General features: G+C 36.4%; 1 protein-coding gene across 3 annotated transcripts in view; it reads left to right on the plus strand.

Annotated features, from left to right (window-relative positions):
- LOC131036863 (protein SAWADEE HOMEODOMAIN HOMOLOG 2) overlaps nucleotides 1-8348 on the plus strand; it is a 46210-nt gene extending 37862 nt beyond the window's left edge. For 2 of the 3 annotated variants that reach the window (XM_057968861.2, XM_057968864.2), the window contains 4 exons: nucleotides 6705-6756; nucleotides 7003-7146; nucleotides 7240-7359; nucleotides 7668-8348. In XM_057968861.2, the coding sequence (XP_057824844.2) occupies nucleotides 6705-6756; nucleotides 7003-7146; nucleotides 7240-7359; nucleotides 7668-8090 (739 nt within the window). In that variant the 3' untranslated portion in view covers nucleotides 8091-8348. The remainder of the gene's footprint in view (nucleotides 1-6704; nucleotides 6757-7002; nucleotides 7147-7239; nucleotides 7360-7667) is intronic. The other variant, XM_057968862.2, reaches the window with a different exon arrangement.
- The last annotated feature ends 13261 nt before the right edge of the window (nucleotides 8349-21609 follow it).

Below are 21609 nucleotides of genomic sequence, written 5' to 3' on the forward strand. Positions count from 1 at the left end.
TATAGCAACAACATTATTTGTAATAAATTAGACCACATTTTTTGGCTCTTCCTTACTGAACAATGCCTGCGTTGATTTTAGCCTAGCTGACGCATCCATGAATTTCATAAAGTTTGTGCAAAGATTGTATGTGACAAAGAAGTTGATGAGTACCATTCTTCCTATTTATTCACCCATTTGACACGACTGGGCAACCAATCTGCATTGATTCCTTGTGATGTTTGGTAACATTGTTTACATCTTGTATTCCACCCCTCAAAACATTATTCTCAAGGTCTCATATGAGGGAGTTTTGAACCTATGACATGCAACTATAATGGTGTTTAGGATAGCTTTCTAGTATGGAGATCTAACAACATTAAATGACAAACTAGAATAACACAAACAGTTGCCATTGGCCTCTTTGGCCGATCTATGAGTACAATTTCTCCACCTTTTACTCACTAAAGTTGGTTGTGCACATGCTGTAGTACGAGGTGCAAATAACACATTAATGTTCCCCTACTGGTAGGTTTGTGTCATACAAAGGTGTAGAAAGGGACTTTCTTGTAGCTTGTTGTCATCTTTTTAGCTCACCAAAATGATTGACTCCAGCCTCAAAAGAAGTAGTTCTAATTATTAAGCTAGTCTTTTCCTTCTTTGCCTTATTGCTTGATATACAACTCAATGGTCCTCAAGACTTGGTGGGTGACAAGGGCACTATTTGCAAGGCTTCACATCATGGGCTAATACTTTTGACAAATTCCATTTGTAGTGATAAATGGTGCCATTGCATTCAAGGCCACAAAAAATGCTTTTCACTTTCTTTGTATTAGGTATCTCTATGCCATATTTCAATGTAAAGTCTCTTTCATGTGGCATGGTAACCAAATATAAAAAAAATGAAGGTTTAAGGTTTCAATTTTTGAAAGTGATAACATACGCTTGGCCTCTCTTCTTGGTGGAGATTTTTCTCACAAGGGTTTCTCCACGTAAATCTTGTGTTGTGAGAATTTTTGTTGTTGCTGATTTGTGCCATTCTTTCTTGCTTCTATCTTAATGTGATATAATGTTCATTTCTTTGATGTTTTATGTTCATCTAAGATAGTTTTAAGCATGTTCAAATGGCTAATTTTAGCATGACAAAGAAGATGTATATCTCTATGGTTTTCCGTACCGAGGCAACTTAATGTTCAGATTTACAGAAAATCTCAGATTTTCATTTTGTAATGGTCTAAGCTTTGTATCTCAACTAATTTAAATTGGGTTAGAGATTGTTGTTTTGTTCCAACAATATCTCCTCATTTTCCCAACACGTACCTCCAGCTGGGGGCAGCCAAGAGTCATTGTGATGCTTGGGACAGCAATGGGATGCTTAGGCATCTTTAGACCGTCCCAGGAATTATAGAGCCCCCCTGCCCTCAAAATTTAATTGTTTAATTGAAAAAACACTTTTAACAATTTTTTAATTGTCAACAGAATTTCATATGCAAATTTGGTTTTCATAAGCATCTATCACATCAATGGAGAATATAAATATTTCCTAGTTTCATCTTCCTGTGCTTTAATCTCAAATCAGGGTGACTCTTTTTGGAGGAATGTGCCATATGATTTAACCATTTAGCGTCCTTTATATGTTTCTAACTAGAAATTCAGTTATTACCCAAATGAGGATGGATAGCACTTAACCATGAGAGGGCTTCCCATAGTCAATAGTTTGTTTTCTGTTGGCAGAGCTAGCATTAGCAGGGACAGGGATGATCAAATGTCTTAGAATTAGCCAGGATAGAAGGATCATGAACTCTCTTGGAATTAGCCAGGATACAAGCATGATCAGCTCTCTCATTTTTATTCACAATCTCACCAAATGCATCACTAGCCCTACAAAGGGGAATTTCTCCAGTCTTAATATCTACACCATGAAGAAACAAATCATGAGATCTCAGACAAATGTTCAGTAAGATATACTTTCCTTCCAGATAGTCAATCCTGCTGTACAAATCGGAGAGAGACTAGAAGCCCTTTACTTGTTGTGTTTAAATACCATTGAGCGATGATGACAGCTTATTGAATACTTGGTTTCAGCACCCATGTTAAATATTTCAACCGAATTCTAGTTAACTTATGATACTAGCCTTTCTAGTGTTGAATTTTTGGAAATGCTCTGTTGACAGAATTTTTTATACATTTATTTTATAATATTTTGATTACTTAATTATATCTGTGCCAAGGTCTGCCTGCTGTTCAAAAATTTTGGGCCGTAGTCGCTGTGTCCCTTGTTTTGCAACACTGTGCAACTATTCCTTTATCATAACTTTCTGAAAAGGTTGTCTCAAGCATCCAAGAAGTCTTTGAAGGACTCTTTTTCACGATTCAAGTGTCCAAGGAAATAATTTTGCAAACATGTGATTGCTAAGGATTGTTGGGTGTCTTGCAACTCATGTTTACTTGATGAATAAAGGAGCATAGACTTCTTTATTGGAATAAAGTCATAAATAATTGATGTCAAAGAAATGTAACTTGGTGGTAGCAAGAGATGTCATCTTCAATGAAGAAGATAACAAGGAAGGGGGCTAAGGCTGGACAACCATTATTGACAAAAAATTCTGAAGAATATGCAGTTCTCAAGGAATTAGCAAGTCACAATGTGTTCGAGGAAAAGTGTGTAAGCACTCTCACAAAATTGTTCAAAAGGATGAAGGAAAGATGCTTGACATAAACACTAAGAAGAAGATTACTGGATCTTGAGCTCACAATGAATTTGGTCTTGATGGCACAAGTTGTGAACTTATAGATGAAACAAATAAGCATAGCTTGGTAAAGATTTCAAGGAGAAGAACAAAATGTACTAAGTTAAACTTTGGACCTCACTGAGCTGTCTTAAGGAAAATAATTTTAAACAATATGCTGTGAATGGATTTACAAAATGAAATACAAGGCAGATGGCACAATTTGTAAGAAAAAAGCAAGGTTGGTAGCTAAAGGCCATTGACAAAAACAATTCATATAATGTAGCAATGATGAATGCATTTAGGTTAGACCGTAAAATAGTTAGAAGAAATGTCAAATTTGTCAAGCTCATGTAAGTGCCTTCTTGAATGGAATTTCTTTATAAAGAAATCTGTATGGAGCAACCTTGAGTCCTTCTGGAGAAGGGAAAATATTGATAAGATTTAAAATGAACTTCACTAGGGGAGAAATCTTTGAGAAATGTATTGTTTTTTAGGTCTTAATATTGTGCTCAACTAGTCAATGATGTATATTGCCTTACTCTAAATAATCTTATAAGTTTGTGCGAATGAAGAAATTCAAGTATGACGAGTCCATGATGAAAGCGTACAAGGCAGTTTCAGTAGTAATTAGGTAGACAGATGTAACTTATAGCCTGTGAGTGGTTCACAAAAATGGCAGACCTTAAATAATATTATAATCAAAGATTTTGTATGTTTTTTAAAAGCTTCAAATTTGATCGATTAATAAAAATCAGTCTTAAAGCTTAAGGATAACTCTATTAGCTTTTGTCTATTTTTCAATAATTAAAATGTCTTTATTTAAAGAGGCGAACAGCCATTATTACAAGAGAACTTTAAATGAGGAAAGACGGATTACATAGAGAGAAAACAAGATAAGTCTGGAATCTAAACCCTCATATAAAGATGAAACAAGATGATCATGGAATTAGTTAATTAGTTTTTCAAATGAAGTCTTTTTTAAGATTTTAATTTAAAGAAAACAAAGTTTTATTTACATTTTTTTTGATTGATAAAGTGTGGGTAAGGCTTACTATCATTGTATTAAATTATATATATTCAAAAACCGTTTCAGCCATTGTAGATCTTAGATAAATTTAACCAAAGCCATATACATGCAAAATGCCTTGAGAAGACCGTCAACATTACCAAAGATCCAACGAAGAGTAAAGCCTGAACATCTAACACATCCAGCGTGTAAAGCTAATTTGTACTTGATATAAATTATGAACTCTCCCTTGAGCTCTCGATGAAGCTGTTGTCCAAAAAACCACCACTGCCTCTTACTGGAGCATTCACAAAAGTGAAAACAACCTATCTATCGCCGATCCCCAGCCCACCTTTCTAACATGGGTGTAAAGGGTCATTAGGCACAGATCTTTAACCTTGTTGGAGTAAGCTTATCTCTTTTTCTGAACTATTGTCCACTCTTTTGAACAGAAATCAGCAGAGCCTTCAATAGCAGACTCAGGATTCATCCCTGAAATCTCTAAAGGGAGAGGGTCCTCACTTGATTGCTTGGCGTCTATTGCCTCTGCTACCATTGAAATAGAAGAGCGTTTAGAGGAGAAGAGGGAGATTTATAATCATTTAGGAGATGATTTGGAGTAATAAATTCATAGCTTAAATCTGCCCCTTTCGCCAAGTGGTCTATTTTGTTGATTTAGCCTGAGAGGAGTATTTTGGGCAGAGATTTTCCAGATGGCCAGTGGTCAAATACAATCTACATTGGAAGGCAATTCCTTCATAGTCCAACTGTTGCTTCTGTTTCCAGTTACCCACCCTATGCCAGACTTCTTTAGGAAATGTCTTGGAAAGATCTAATTTCACAAAAAATCAAGCATAGGTGAATGAGATTAAAGTTGTGAAAGATCTAGACCCACAAGAATGTTACCAATAGGGAATGTATCCTTGTCAATTGTAGAATTACAAATAATAAGAAAAAAATCCCTAGTGTACAAGGGATTGAGCTTTATTGGTTAAAACATTGAGTTCTCATTGTGGAGATCCAAGTTCAAATCCCAAAGGGATATATGATATGGAATTCTAAGTTGTGACTCATTGTCTTTCACATATGGTTTCTAGTATGGTTGCTTGACAGGAGCTAGTATTAGTCTCATTGTTGTGCACACAAGAGCTTGTATTGGTCTCGTGTTGGTGCTTTTATGTGCAGAATATTTTTAAACAATTTGCAATATTAAAAAAAGATTCCTTCGTGCATGGGTAGATGAAAATGTCCTCTTTCTAAAGAAGCTTCCAAGTATCCATAATCCATTCGTTCAGAATCAACAAGCTTGACCCATGATTGTGAAACTTGCAAATCAAGGTGAGCTTCTTGTGTTCTCTTTTGATTTCCAGAATGTCCTCCCCAAAATCTACAATTGGGACTGATTGAGGGGAAGCTTCAATGCCCAAGGCAGTAGATTTGGTCTGAACATAAGAATCTGACCCAGCTCTGATACTTTTGCAAAATCCATCCTTACCTGATTTTTGTGGATTTGAACCTGCAGCACTGTGCACACGGGAACCACTGTCACCCTGATGAGCTGCAGAGCCATTTGAATTACAAGTGTTAAAGACATCAGAGAAATTCCGCCTGCAAGATGTGACCGGACAAACTGGTGGAGGGAAAAATCTCCTGAGCTATGTTGTCCTTTACAGGTGATGCCCGCCGATGAATTGGATCTGAGCCTTCAGCTGTAGTGCTAGTATTGGAGTTATTGCCCCAGCATAACCTGAACAGGTTCTTTTGTGCTGACCCACAGTTGAGGACTGCGAGCTTTATCTGTATGAGATGGATTGCTGAAGTGCATAGGCTGAAGTTGCTAGAAGTTTAATTTTATAAGTTTTATTCAAGTTAGCATTGAATTAACATTAAGTTTTTAAATTAGCATACACATACATATATGTTCTCTCTCTCTCTCTCTCATGCACACACACACATGTAATTGGTTTAAATGTATATTTATATTTATATCTAAATCAATCTTATATAAATATATTTTAAACAATTATACATATTACACACACACACAAGCTCAGATATCTCAAATGCCAAGTGACATCAATCTCACGGTATCAAATATCTTAAATACATGTGTTTGTCTATCTTGTATTTGTTACATTGAGATATGATCAAAATTGATATCTCATTGTGTTTTCCAGGATGTATTAAGATTATCCGAGCTAGTAGTAATTTTATAGTTGTTATCTTATGTGTCACTAAATGGAAATAGTGCTTGCTGTATATGTATGTTACAAGGAAAAGAACTGCAATTCACTTGGAGTCATGTATCTCACGTTTTCTTGTTTTTCTTCATAAGTTTATAAATGATTCTCCATCTCCCTTGCCCATAATTGTTTTATTAGCTCTTTCAAGGTCTTCTCGGTATTCAATCTTCTTACCTCTCCTTGTGAGACCTGAGGACCTTACAAATATAATGTAAGCCAATGCACATTGCATCATATTGGGTGTTCTTTTAATTTATTGAATGCTGTTATGTTTTGTTGATGATGGTAATGGGAGTCTTGGACATGCATTCAGGCTAGCCATATTGGAGGTTTGTTGTGTTTAAATTTAAACTTTAAATGAAGTTGACATAATTAGAGAAATCATATTCAGGTCCAGAGTGTAACAGACGAGAACCTCTGTAAGCAAATTGCCTCAAAGAACTACTGTTTTTGGTTATCTTGAATGAAAGCTTTGAATTTTCTCTTTGTTTTGCCTTCTGGTTCATAATCTTACTTATGTTTTGCTGGTGTTGATTACTTTGCCTTCTTGAGGCTTCTTTTGTGAAGACAGTGTAGTGGAAATTTACGCCTGGTTTTACTATTTAACAAATTTGAAGTTCCTGATTTTGTGTGGTAACTAGTAAAATTGAGATTCGGTATATAGCGCTTTATGAAGCCTAGATATAATTTCTCTGCCATATACATCCTCTCCAATCTGATGTGTGCTGTCTTTTGTTGACACAGGTATGATGTTTCTTCATTTGTCACTCACAGAATGTTTGACTCAGGTGATCCAGTAAGTAGTAACTTTTTCTGAAACCTTTTTGAGTACTGAGTGGTCTCTGTCAGGATGAAGTTGTTCAATTCTGTAATTCTTTTAAGTAGTACTGAAGGCTTATACTATTGCCTGCTGCCGATCTGTCTTTTTATGTTCTGGATATCTCCGTTCAGCAGAGGAGATTGTTTGGAAATTCCTTTCACTTCAAATTTTTTTTATTGTTTTCTTGTGTGAGGGCTAAGCAACTTTTCCCTTTTTATACAGGAAGTCCGTGTAAGGTTTGCTGGGTTTGGAGCAGAGGAAGATGAGTGGGTCAATGTGCGAAAGTGTGTTAGACAGCGCTCTCTTCCTTGTGAAGCTTCTGAATGTATAGCAGTTCTCCCAGGAGATCTCATACTCTGTTTTCAGGTGCCATTTGAGAAGATCTCCATATTTCCCTTCTTTCCAATTCTTTGTGCACAATTCTATTCTCTCCTAATCTGAAATATATCGTGTTGACAGGAGGGTAAAGATCAAGCACTATATTTTGATGCTCATGTCTTGGATGCTCAAAGGAGGCGACATGATGTGCGGGGTTGTCGATGTAGGTTTTTGGTACGGTATGACCATGACCAGTCTGAGGTATATGATGCCACATGTGTCATCTTTAAAATGTATTTTTTTTTCTCATTTTTCTTTTAGTGCCAATTTAAATTTTTTTTTGAGCAAATGTTACCTGAATATTTGAGGAATGGTTCCTGCACTCTATTAGACATTTTTGTTGAATATTTAGTGTATATTTGAGTGGAAATCAAATAAAGATTAATATTTGTTAAGTCTGAAGTTTCGGAAATTTGTCAGCCTCAAGATGCTTAGCAATGCATTTTGATGAATACTTACAGTGTATTTTGATTGAAATTAAATAAAGATTAAAGATTTTCAGTCTGAAGTTGCAGGAAATAGTACCATTGAGGAAAGTTTGTCGGCGTCCAGAGACAGATTACCGCTTACAACTAGCTCATGCTTCTAAAGAACTATCATCGTTTGACCTGGACCAAGGCTCTCAACGTGTTAAAGATGCTCCAACTCTTCCGACCAATTTTGGCGATGCAACTCAGGAAGATTCTCATGCTAAGCCAGAAATTCAAAAAACAGGCGATCAAGTTATGGAAGATAATCGGTCATTAACTGCTCCACAAATGTCCTCAGATTCACAAGTGAAAGAGCCCACATCTTCTGAGTCTCAAACAAACTTTCAAGCTACGGAAGTTGATTCCAAACAGGAGGATGTGGCTACTGGAAATTCTCATATTAATGAACCCTCAGATAGCATAGTTAATGATGCGGTTACAAAGAGTATTGTTCAAGGTTGAAGCGAACAAGTCAGTTTTGTCATCAAGAAACAACTGTGCAGATATGATATCTTATGGGTAAATTGTATTCTAACAGGAAATTTCGTAAAAGAAATTATCATATGCAATTTTTTTTACATATATTCTGGTGTACTTTGTACTAACTATTTTATCAACATAGAGGTTTGTCTTTTGAATTTGGCCTTAAGCATTCCTTATACAGTCAAATCTCTGTAATTGCTGTTATCTAAAATAGTCATTTTCTCTTAAGTGAGTTGATTTTGGTGTTTTTGTGGTTGAGTGCCCACAAATTTATTTCTTGGACTCCATTTCGTGTTCATGCTTTCAAAGAGATTAAGAAAACAGATTAGGTGAAAACAGTATGCTGGAGTTCATCATTAAGGGTTTCTTCTGCTCGGTGGGGTGAAAAGTCTGGTGTTTGAGGTTGGAGACATACCATCAAACCAATTAAATTACAAATACAAGTTGAAATGCTCACAACTTGCACAACACTAGAAGGCCCGACTCGAAATCTGCATCCTTGAGTAATCAATAACTCTTTATGTATGAGCCATCCAGACATGTAACAGTAATACTAATGAGTCGCTGTTGGCTTTAGTTGGCTAACATTAGGAATAAAAAGCACTTTATATATTGTGATAACGAATTCTAATTGAGATTTCAAAGCCAGTCTGACAAATTTTTTTTTAATTGAAGCTAGAGATTTAGAGTAAGTCACTACTGAACATGATAGGTTGAATTTTTTGTTGCAATTTTTTTATTCATTTTGATTCTTCCTTTGAATTGTATTACATAGAATTTTGAAAGATTACTTATTTTCATATCTCATAAACTGTTATTATTATTTTATTTCCTCGAGTTACAAGACGTCAGATATTTTGGAGTTTAATGTCGTCACCCTTAAGCAGTTTTGGAGCTCTAAATTTACTAGGGTTTAATTGTGGGAATTTTGCCTCGTGATGTCCTGTTCTCACAAAACCAGACCATTATGCATTTTAATCTTCAAAATTGACCTGGAGAACATGGTACAAGCTCATCTGACCAAAGTAAAGTTTGTTGGTGATGTGTAAGTTGGGTAAGTAATAATAATACAAAAATCTATGCAGTTGAATCCAGAAATAATTTCATTTAACTAATAATTTATTTATGTCAAATATTCGGAATGTGAGGCAACTTTAAAGAGGAAATATGAGGTTTGTAAAGAAGAACAATTAATTAACATGCTATTAGGTGATATTCTATAGCAACACTGTGAGGGACCTTTATAATTGACCTTTATAATTGTATAGCAGGTTTATAAAGAAAATCGAATGTTTTTCTCGTCTCAATCTAGTTATCGGTAAAAAGAGAAGCTTTGAACGGAAGTATCCTAAATACAAATTTCAGACAATCTTTAGTTGTCTGAAGTCCAAAATTTGAATGTACAAGCCTTGTCGGGTTTATAATTCAATTGATAAGTGTTTGACATCCAAAAGTAGATGAACGAACAAAATGGAAATCAAATTATTTGATGTGCCATATATAAGGTCTTTTTTCCCTATTAATTTTATTATATTAAGTCATTGTAGTAACTCATCAATGCAATCTATGTTTTCAGAAAGATATTAACATTATATTACAATATTTTATAGGATAGTATTAAGATATATGACTTTTCAAGAAGCTTGTGATTATTTTGTAAGTGTTAAGTAGCTTATATTGAGATGTCTTTTTGAACTAATATTATTCATGAGGTATGGTTCAATGTAGATGTATTCAAAATTATGTATAATTTATAAAACTATCTATAAATCAATGTATTATAGAAACCCCACTTTGTAAATTATTGAGAGAAAAAAAGTGTAACATCAGATAGTATGAAATTTGTTGAAGTTGAGTAAATATAGTATTAAGCTATGTGGGCTTGATTGTGGTGGATTCTTTCTAGATAAACTTTAATGAGTTTGAATAGTATTGGGATGAACGTTCATTTTGGAAGTCTTGGCGCTTTAATGTTATGATCAGTTTAGATGAAATGAATACCAAGTGCACTATTAATACTCGTTCAAAAAGAGTTTTTGTGGTACACTACTCATGAAATATAAATTAATGTAGATCAACTCAAAACTATGAAATCGAATTTCAAAATTCATGTCATATGGTGTGATGCACTATAGGGGATTCATAATGAATTGTTCATAAAGCACATTTGTTAAAAGTTTTACAAATAGAATGTAAGCTAACTTGATTATGGAGAAAGATCCATTTAAACATGCTTATTTAAAAGCAATACCAAGAAGGTGACTTCCAAAAACTTTTTGTTTCATCTTCATATCCTCACAAAATTAGTGTTTTATTTTTAGGAAAGGAATTAGTGCATGGTGGAACCCACAAAGCGAAGTCTTAACATGTACCACTTTAACTTTCGTTTGCATGAGCTACCCTCCACCCAGGAAGGGTAAATTTAGGGCATTAAAATCTATAACCATAATTTGTGTTTTCCAATGACTCAACCTTAATAGACACTCAAAGTTTCAATTATATTTAGATGCATTTGGAGACCTTATTAGTTTGAAATTTAATTGCTCTTCAATGATATTGTAGGTCAACATGATTAAAGCTTCTAATTATTACCTTATGATGATTATGATTATGAATGTTATGATTCTAACAACGAGGATTTTTTATGGTAAATTGTAATTAAATGATATGGTCCTTTATGACTAATTGAATATTAGTGCTCTTTTGATAAAGTATATGTGAGGAACCTTGGCTTGTTTTAAGTGTAGGGGTTTAAGGCAATATATGGTCAATAAGAGATTTTCAATGCCAACCTAAACTTGCCTATCTATTCATTATATTGAGTCTTGGTTGAAAGTTTGAGTGATCCTAAGTGCTTTGCATGCATTTGTGTTTGTTAGCTAGGAGAGCGTATAATCATCATTACTAGGAATTTGTATTGTCTTGCACACTCGTACTCTAGATGTTATATAAGGACAATGAAAAGGAGGGTCATATTAAATCATATTAAATTGTAATTGACACAATTGTACAATTTAAGCAATTTTTAGGATGGTAAGACGATGACACAAGGTGGGTTTGATTTTATAAACTTATCCTACACCCACCACCAATATTTAATCACGTCAATTATTTTTTGAGTTTTATTTGAACCTTTAAACCATAGGGATAACACAAAAAACAATAAAATAAATTTGAAATAAAAGAACTAAATAAGCATACTAATTCATCCTTTTGTACCAAAATCTTCATAGTTTAATCTAAAAAAAATTAAACAAAGGTAAAGCAAATTTATGGTAAAGGTATGGGTATTGTGGAAGGGAGAGGCCACTTGACACACCATGTTTTAGTGTGAACATGGTATATTTCCTAACCAATTTCCCACTTGGGTCCTTTTCACACCTAGTCGCTTAAGTTTACTCAGGTTATTCACTTTTTGGGTTTCAAGTCATAATATTAAGATATCTTATTGTCATATGTCTCACCTTTGTCTATGTGTATAATGGTTTCTGATTGTAGTCTTGAATAAATCAAATCATTATTGTATATTTGCATCAATGTAGATAGTTTGAAATCAACTATGCATCCACAAGGATTGAAATATAATTGAAACAAACCTCTAATTGAGGGAGATAAACAAACTTGATTACCAACACGCTGAGAGAGAGAGAGAGGGGGGAATATAGTGAGATATTAAAAATAGAGAGAGAGGACCTCTCTTTCTTAGGTCCTCTCACTTTATTCTTTATATCTCACTCTATTTTTCCTCTATTTTCCCTCTATCTCCTTCCATGATGTTATGTTAGATGCTATACCCTATCATAGAGCTCCTATTTTGACACAAATAAGGAGAAGATAGGCAAAGTTTTTTGGGACTAACTTTATATATGTTGATTACATTTGCTTGAAAGTTTCCAAGGATTTTTCAACAAATCCATTTTGTGCATATTTTACGATCATAGAAAGCCATGACAAGACATCTTTAAGGAATTTTTCCAAACAATCTGCTCCCACATAATTTGATCACTATAACTAAAATAAAGATTATTTCTCCACTTACAAAATAATATTTACTCTAAATTATTATATACTAATAATTTATACATATATATGTATGTATATGTGCATAAGGAAAATTTTAATGATATTATTTTCGATTAATAATTTAAATATAATATAATCATATAATAAATAGTACTAATTTAATGCATAAATCATTATATGATATTTTTTTATTAAATTTAACTAATATTTAGTTTCAATTAATGAGTTACTATATGAATATATATCTAATATTTATATATTTTATCAAATGATTATATTTATATTATACACTACATTATTAAATGATAGTTTTTTAGGCTTTTTAACATCTATGATCGCGTGCCTTGTCTCATATATATATACACATTTATTAATTCGTGTAATATCACGGAATTCAAAAAATCAATGAAAAATGATTAACGACTACAAATGATTCATATCTCTGAACAAGTGACGACCGTTGATCGTAGATATTAGATTGTCCATTTCAATTAATAAGATGGCTTCAACACAATAATAAATCCCTGATATATACTTTTAATAATTAATATACAACCATTGGAACAGTTGGGAATTAAAAAGCCAAAATATTTTAGGTTCATATCATTTTCCAATTAAATTTCCAACTAAAGCGTCAAAAATAGTTGAATAAACTTGTGAAAGGGCCACCCACTTCTCATATAATTGCATACATTTACTACATTGAATAGGAGTATTATTAAATGTCTTTTAAATATTGATAGGCAATATTGCCAATCATGTTTTAGAGCACGTGCCAATTGATGAGGGTTTGAATGCTTCATAGAGATTTAGTTTGAGGCTTTTAATGCCTAAATGGTTCGGATTGCTCTTTTTTTATGCAAAAGGAATAAGTGGTTGCTTTCTTTATATATATATATATATATAAAAAAGTGTCTTAAAGGTAATAGTTAATTCATTCTTGTAGGAGTGAAATGAAATGTTTTCATATTAAAATTTAATTAATTATTGTAATAATTGAAAAATATTAAATAAAATCTTATGTAGGTAAATTTTTTTCTCTAGGGAAAGAGATATAGTTAGGTTTGTGCAAAATGTTTAATTCTTGCAATCTAATTAACATAATAAAAAAAAGTCAAATTCACAATATGAATGAGGAGTTCAAGAAGTGCTTGGAAATTGGTCTTTGAAGCTCACTATTACAAAGATTATTATAGCATGCAAACATCCATGCAATGCACTATTGCCCACCTCACATGTTGTCATCCTACCATTACACTATTATATTAAAAAAGTTACAAACTCAAGTTTTCACCAAATTTTGGACTCACCTACACAACATAAAATAGGGACAACAAGAGCACTAAGCCAAAGTATACGAAGAGATACGAAAGTGATTAAGCACAATGAGGCTAAACTTACAAGAAAAAATGAAATGTAAAAGAGATTGAAAGAGTGTGAGAAAACCTTCATGCATTCGAATGCCTTGAAAAACTATAAATTAGACAAGATCATAGGTTCAAACTACTTCAAACCTTGCAATGAATGGTTAGGCCCCTATTTACCCATTGGTTTCCATGTGCATTTAATGATGTAGAGGAAATAGAAAATGTGTCTACTCCTAGCTTTTACGTGTGTCTAGAACTAGAGCAACAAAGTGAAAATGAGGAGAATATTACTCCTAAGGAAGTGAGGAACTTATAAATGCTAACATCAATTCAAGTTCACTTGAATGCTACTATAAAATGGGAATAGAGAGCAAGATGTGATCATAATCACCCCACACCATAAATAAAGATGAGAACTTGCAAAATACCACAAGAAAGATGTGCTCCAAGGTGTAAGAACATCAAGGAAACCCACCTTAGGTATAAGTATGCTTCAAATCCTTCAAAAATGCTAATATGATTACTAGTAGTATATCAAATAAAAACTAGAAATAAGAGAATTATTACCAAGAATGTCATGAGATTGAATGCTTGAAAATTTGAATTGTTGTTTTCAAAATGGGAGCCAAAAAATGGAATATGAAGAGGTATGAGACTCAAATCAGCCATTAGGATTCATTCTAGGCCAGTTACAAAGCTCGTTCAATGGAATAAAGGTGACAAGATTCAAGAGAAATGATTATTGTACATTAAAAGGTTAGGGGATGATAAAACATTGAATGGATTTCCATACAATGTAGTGAAATCCAAGTACAAGTGCTATGAATACTTGACACATCAATATACATTGAGATAAATATAAAATTAATATTGATTAACAAAGAAAAGGAGAAAAACTCATGAAAAGGCACCAAAGTTGAAATGAGCCTAAGAGAAAACTATGGGTTACAATCACTAAAGTGAACCCAAAACATTATATGAAAATATAAGGTTATACAAATTCTAGCATTACATCCCCTCCCAATTTAACAAGCTAATAAAACTAGGTGAAAAGCTACAATAAAGTACAAAATATAAATAACATCATAACAAGAATACCCAAAAAGGATAGTATAGAGTTTGTAATATCTCTCCAAGGGAATCATGCTACCAACTAAGAAACTACAAAACAAATATGTTAAACAATAAAAACTTGCACAAGAAGCAATGTTATAATTACATAAAAACTATAAAATAAATAGATTAGAAAAATACAACATACAAAATAAGAGCATTAGAAAATCATACATAATCTAATAGAAAAACACATATATGAACAATAAGAAAAATATACAATAAACACAGACACAAAGAAGAAAGGAAAGCAAGTATTTTCCCGCATGCTTTGTTCCTAAAAATAATAAATCATAACCCCAATGTGTGTGTTCTGTTGTTAAGAAGATGGAGGGTATGGTTCAAGGTCTAGTGTGCTTTGTTGCTAAGAACCATATTGTTGGTGTAAATAAATATTCATTTTGGATATTATTACACTTTACTTAAGTTAACTTAGGATAATGCATCTCTTCGTAGTTTGGATTTGAGACACTTAGGGAAGTGTGCCCATAGGGATAGAGCTTGTAGGAGAAATTCCACCTTTTGTGGTCTTATTTTGCTGTTACACTCCACATTCGGTGGGTCATCCACCTCTTGTGGAATATTATATTATTTCTCCTGCCTACCCCTAGTATTTCTTACCTACCCTTGTTTCTCATTGAGTCACATGTCATAATTGTGTGCTCATACATCCATATGGCCTTGCCTATATAAGCAGGCCTATATTCATTGTATTGGTTAATCCAGTTGATCATTTGCATATTGATGAGTATACAGTTTGTTCTTGTCATTCTATTGTCTCTTTTTATGCTTTTCATTGTGTCCTTGATCTTGGCAAAATCCTACATGGTATCAGAGCTATTGGGGCTTCATTGATTAGTTTTTTGGAGACATTTTGGAGGCTTCTATTTTCGGATTTGGGGATCTTCATTTTTTCGGGGCGTCGTACAGCAATTTGGACATCACCGTTGAATCCGGGAGGCCGTTTCCATAAATTTCGACCTATTTTGGTGAGAATTTTTTTTTCCCCATTTTAGCTATTATCGTACGGATTTCGAAATTTTTTTTTCAAAAAAATTATTTTTTGAAAAAAAAAAAAAAAAAGTGATTAAAAAAAAAGTCAAAAAAAATATATTTTTTGGGTTGTTTGGGGGTCCGCAGACCCCCCCGTACTTTGTTGTACCCTGCAGGTCCGACGCCGGCTGTACTCTGCAGCGCCTGCCGGCCCGTACTCCTTCAGAGCCTGCCGCCATCGCCGACCGTCCAGTCCTCCTGGCTTCCACCGCGTCTCGCCGACCGCCTCGCTTCCGCCGTCGGCCGCCTCGACTCTCGGCCAGCCGTCGGCCGCCTCGGCTCCCGACCCCCCTCGGCTCTCGGCCCGCCGGTCTCTCCTTTTCCGGCGACGCCTTCCCCTCGTCGGCGTCCACTAAACCGACGGACCCGTGTCCACCACGTGGCAGGCGGCCACTGGCCTGCGGTCGACTACCGTACACCCTGCACAGTGCCACGTTAGCAATCCGTACGCACAGTTAGCTGCACAGTCACCGTGCCCAGTCAACAGTCCGTACCGTACGGATGCCCAGTCAGCAGGGAGGCGAAGTCTTCGCAATGGTCATATGGCCGTCAAATTTAAGACAATGAATTGCTGACATCAGCGCCACATCAACAACTTTTTGACCCCCTCTCCATTGAGCTTTTCAGTTTTGCAGTCCAACTTTGAAAGGCCATATCTTGCTCATTTTTGCTCCCTTTTTTGTGCAATTTTTTTTGAAATGAGCTAAAATTTCATGATCTTCATAGTGGTGTGGTTATTTTCTAATTTTGGTTTACATGTTTTTCTGAATTTTTGGATTCTCTCAGCTGTACCTGTCCAATCCTCAATTCTGCAACTTCAAAGGCCTCGTTTGAGCTCATACGACCTCCTTTTCAGGTGCCCTTTTTTTTGAAAGGGCATGTTTTTTCGTCTACTTTCATAATCTATGATTAGATTTCAGAGATTTTGAGTGGAAATTTTACTTTCAGACATTGGTCTTATTTGGCCTATTAGGTACTTGTAAATTGCTTGGATCTTAGTTAGATCTCTTGCCTTATCAGTTTGAGTCTCTTTTGGCCTTCTTGAGGCAGTTGTAAAATTGTAATCAGAAGTCCACTTTGCCATTTTTTGTAAGTGGCCCATTGTATATGCACTAAGTATAAAGTGCCAAATCATCACTTTTGGGGGGGGTTCTTTGATTGAGTGAATTTGGGGGGGTGTCTTGTGTGATTGTACCTCTCTTTGTGCTCTTTCCATTTTTTGTTGAAATGAGTCCTAATAAATTTCCACCTTTAACTCCACATAATTATGCATCATGGAAAATTAAAGTATGGAGTAAATTAATGGAAAAGGGTCTCACACATTACATAGATGGAACAATAACAACACCACCTGATCCTAAGGCTGATCCAAATGCTCAGTTAGAATGGCTCAAAAAGAATTGCATGGCTCTTGGAACTTTGCGCAAGTATGTATCAGATGACCTCATTTTTCACATTGAGAAGTGTAAAACAATCAAAGAGGCTTGGGATATGTTTCAGAAATTGTATGGTCAAGTTGATGAAATTAGAGGCTATCAGATTGACAATGAGCTCACCAACTTGGATCCCAAGAGTTTTGATACAATCCAAGATTATGTCACCAAAGCAAATGAGCTAAGAGCAAAGCTTAAGGATTGTGGAATTGACAAAAAGGATGCTCAGTTGATACTCAACTTGTTGGACAAGCTTGCACCGGAATATGCAACATTTGTATCTAGCTTCCAAACTCATCGTTTGACAGTGGGGAGTTCCTATGTTATGCCTTCATTTGATGCTTTCACAGAAATGTTAATATTGGAACAATCTAAGTTGTTGAACATGGGGTTTCTCAAGTCTTCAAAGTCCAAGGCTTTGGTGACAAATCAAGGGAATCAAGGAAGTCAAGGCAACGATTCCAATAAGAAGAAAAAGCACTCTAAGTCTAAGCCACACCAGGAAAAAGGACAATCATCTTCTCCATCGCAAGGCGATTTTTCATCCTCTTCCAAGAAGGGGACACCACCTAAGAAGGATAAACCAACTTGTGCATATTGCAAGAAGTATGGTCATGAAGAGCATTGATGCCACGCAAAGCAAGTTGATGAGTTAACTAATCTTCTTAAGAAAAACAACATCAACTTGCCATCCACCTACACCAAGAAGGATTCATCTCCTTCCTCTTCCTCACAGTCTAAGGGAAAAGGGCAAGCATTTGTGGCTTCAGCAGGTTCTTCATAGCAATGGATACTTGACTCGGGTGCCTCATATCACATGGGTTCTACAAAGGAGTAGTTTTCTTCATTGGAGTCATCTAAGGTACCTCACATTTACATAGGTGATGATACACAAGTAGAGGTTGAAGGGAAAGGTTCAGTTGACATGGATGATGGAACATTTGAGAATGTTCTCTATGTTCCTAACTTGTCTACCAACCTTCTCTCTATCTACCAAATCACTCACTATGGGAATGGGAAAAAGGTTGAGTTTACACCAGATTCAGTTGTGGTAAAGGAACTTGATGATGATGCCTTGGTAGCAGTGGGACAAGTCAATGACAACTCAAGGCTTTATTCTTTCTCTCACTTTGTGCCAAGTTCACCTTCTAGGGCCTTGCTTACTCATTCAAATTCAGAAAGTAAGCTATGTCATGAGCGGTTTGGTCACCTCAACTACCGCTATCTTTAGCAGCTAAGCACTAAAGACATGGTCACAGGTCTACCTCGAATCAGTTTTTCAGAGGGTGTATGTTCAGGTTGTTCCATGGGCAAGCATCCCGAAGAGAAGTTTGATAAGGGGAAAGCTTGGAGAGCTTTGGAAGTTCTTCAACTTGTTCACAGCGATGTAGCAGGTCCATTTCCAGCACCTTCATTTAGTAAGGCCTGCTATGTTCTCACCTTCATTGATGACTACTCCTGCTTCACTTGGGTCAACTTTCTCATTCATAAGAGTGAAGTATTTGACAGATTTCAGGACTTCAAGACTCGTGTGGAGAAGCAATCAGGGAAAGTGGTCAAGATTCTTCGCATAGATAATGGAAGGGAATATGTGAACAAAAGACTTGAGGATTTTTGTACATTTGAGGGGATTGATCTTCAGCATTCTGTAGCATACACTCCACAGCAGAACGGGGTTGCAGAACGCAAGAATAGAACTCTCAAAGAAATGGCTAGCTGTATGATACATGCATGTTCTCTCGATCCCGCTTTTTGGGCAGAGGCTATCAGTTGTGCCACACACATCCAGAATCGGGTTGCTCACAAAGTTTTGCAAGGTATTACTCCTTTTGAAGCTTCGGCTGGTAGGAAACCGATTGTGAGACATTTTAGAGTCTTTGGGTGTCCAGCATGGGCTCGCATACCTCCGCAGAAACGCAAGGCATTGGAACCTTAGAGTCGGCCTTGCATATTTGTTGGATATCCTGAGGGTGTTAAGGCATACAGATTGATGGATCCAGAGACACATGAGGTGTTCATTGAGAGGAGTGTTCACTTTGAGGAAAGCTCTCCTAGCTTAGCCTCTCTACCTCCTCCACCTTCCTCCATTGTGGATAGTGATGTTAGTGATTCAGATGATGAGACTCCTTCAACTCTGACTCGCAGGGTTACACCTCCGCAGAGTCCACTTGCAATGGAGGAGCCTCGTTCTCCACCTCCACCTAGACCTCGTTGGGCTCGACAGACACTTAAGTCCGCGGGTTCTCTCGTTGGGGATCCTTCAGATACACGGAGAAATCGATCACAACATCAGGATCTTCCACATGCATTCATTGCTACTGCTTCCGATCTACAGACATTTAGGGAAGCGTCAGGGGTTCTTGAGTGGGACCACGCTAGGGAGGAAGAGTATAGTTCCTTGATGAGGAACAACACATGGGATCTAGTCCATCTCCCTAAGGGGTGAAAGATGGTTCGATGTAAATGGATCTATCGGACCATGTTTGCTGCGGATGGTAGTGTGGATAAGTATAAGGCTCGGCTTGTTGCGAAAGGTTTCTCTCAGGTTGCAGGTGTTGACTATACTGAGACCTTTGCACCCGTAGCCACGATGAACTCCATTCGTTTGACACTTGCTATTGCTGTAGCTCATGGTTGGGCTGTACATCAGATGGATGTGAAGAGTGCTTTTCTTCATGGTGATCTTGATGGGGAGATTTATATGGAGCAGCCACAGGGTTTCATCCAGGATACTTCCTTGGTTTGCAGACTAAGGAAATCTCTCTATGGCCTTAAGCAGGCCCCCAGGGCTTGGTACGCCAAGATGGATTCCTTTCTTCTCTCGACAGGGTTCACTAGGTATCATTCCGATCCGAATGTCTACATTTTGTGACAGGATGACTCTCACTTGATACTTGTGCTCTATGTTGATGACTTGATCATTACAAGGAGTACTTCATCCATCATTAGCAGGGTCAAATCTGCTTTGCATGACAGATTTGCTATGACTGATTTGGGTCTTTTGCACTACTTTCTCGGGATAGAGATTTCACAGTCACCTTCTGGGATTACACTATCGCAGCCCAAGTATGCTCTTGATCTACTTTCACGCTTTCATATGGCTGATTGTAAGCCTGCCCCGACTCCCTTTCTTCCAGGAGTCAAGCTTGAGGCTCAATGTTCTTCTCCACCAGTTGATGACACTTTGTATCGTCAGCTTGTGGGTAGTCTCATCTACTTGACCCATACACGCATTGATATTTCATTTGCAGTTGGCATGGTTTCCCGCTTCAAGCAGGAACCACATGAGCTTCATTGGAAAGCCGCCATTCTCATCCTTCATTACATCCAGGGTACACATCACTATGGGATTCACTATGCAGTAGGCACAGGACTTCGCTTAGTTGGTTACACAGACTCCGATTGGGCTGGCGATCTTGATGATCGTAAGTCTACTTCTGGTTACAGTTTTCACCTTGGTTCGGGCCCCATTTGTTGGCAGAGCAAGAAGCAACATGCTATTGCTCTCTCTTCGACTGAGGCTGAGTATCGAGGTGCTATTAACGTAGCGACTGAGACCATTTGGCTCCAGCAGATTCTCACAGAGTTTGGTTTCACCACTCCACGACTGACAGTTCTACATTGCGACAATTAGAGTGCTATTGCAATCTCGAAGAACCCAGTCCAGCACCAACGGACCAAACACATCGAGATTCATATGCACTATATCCGAGAGCTCATTCAGGAGTAGGTCATTGATTTGTAGTATTGTCCTACAATAGAGCAGGTTGCTGACATATTCACCAAACCTTTCACCGAGAGTAAGTTCCAGCAGTTGCGAGCTCTCTTGGGGGTGCGGGATGTGTCATTAGGGGGGGTCAGCTGACTTCTCCTTCCTCTCTTATGGGGGGGGACTTTTTCCTCTTTGAGGTTTTGTCCTTGTTCTTTGGGAGTCTTTTGTACATTCATCTCTCTTTTGGGTGGGAGTTTTTTCCCACTGGGTTTCTCCCTTTCTCCGTTTGTGAGAGATTGCATTGCATGGTTTTACTTGCATTTGCATATTGTACATGGGTACCTATCATGGCCTAGTAGTCAGGACCCATCTTGCATTGTTGACTTGAGTCTTCATTCCCCTAAGTTGCACTTAAGGGGGGGTGTTGGTGTAAATAAATATTCATTTTGGATATTATTACACTTTACTTAAGTTAACTTAGGATAATGCATCTCTTCGTAGTTTGGATTTGAGACACTTAGGGAAGTGTGCACATAGGGATAGAGCTTGTAGGAGAAATTCCACCTTTTGTGGTCTTATTTTGCTGTTACACTCCACATTCGGTGGGTCATCCACCTCTTGTGGAATATTATATTATTTCTCCTACCTACCCCTAGTATTTCTTACCTACCCTTGTTTCTCATTGAGCCACATGTCATAATTGTGTGCTCATACATCCATATGGCCTTGCCTATATAAGCAGGCCTATATTCATTGTATTGGTTAATCTAGTTGATCGTTTGCATATTGATGAGAAT

This window comes from Cryptomeria japonica, chromosome 2, assembly GCF_030272615.1.
Source record: "Cryptomeria japonica chromosome 2, Sugi_1.0, whole genome shotgun sequence".
NCBI lineage: Eukaryota > Viridiplantae > Streptophyta > Pinopsida > Cupressales > Cupressaceae > Cryptomeria > Cryptomeria japonica.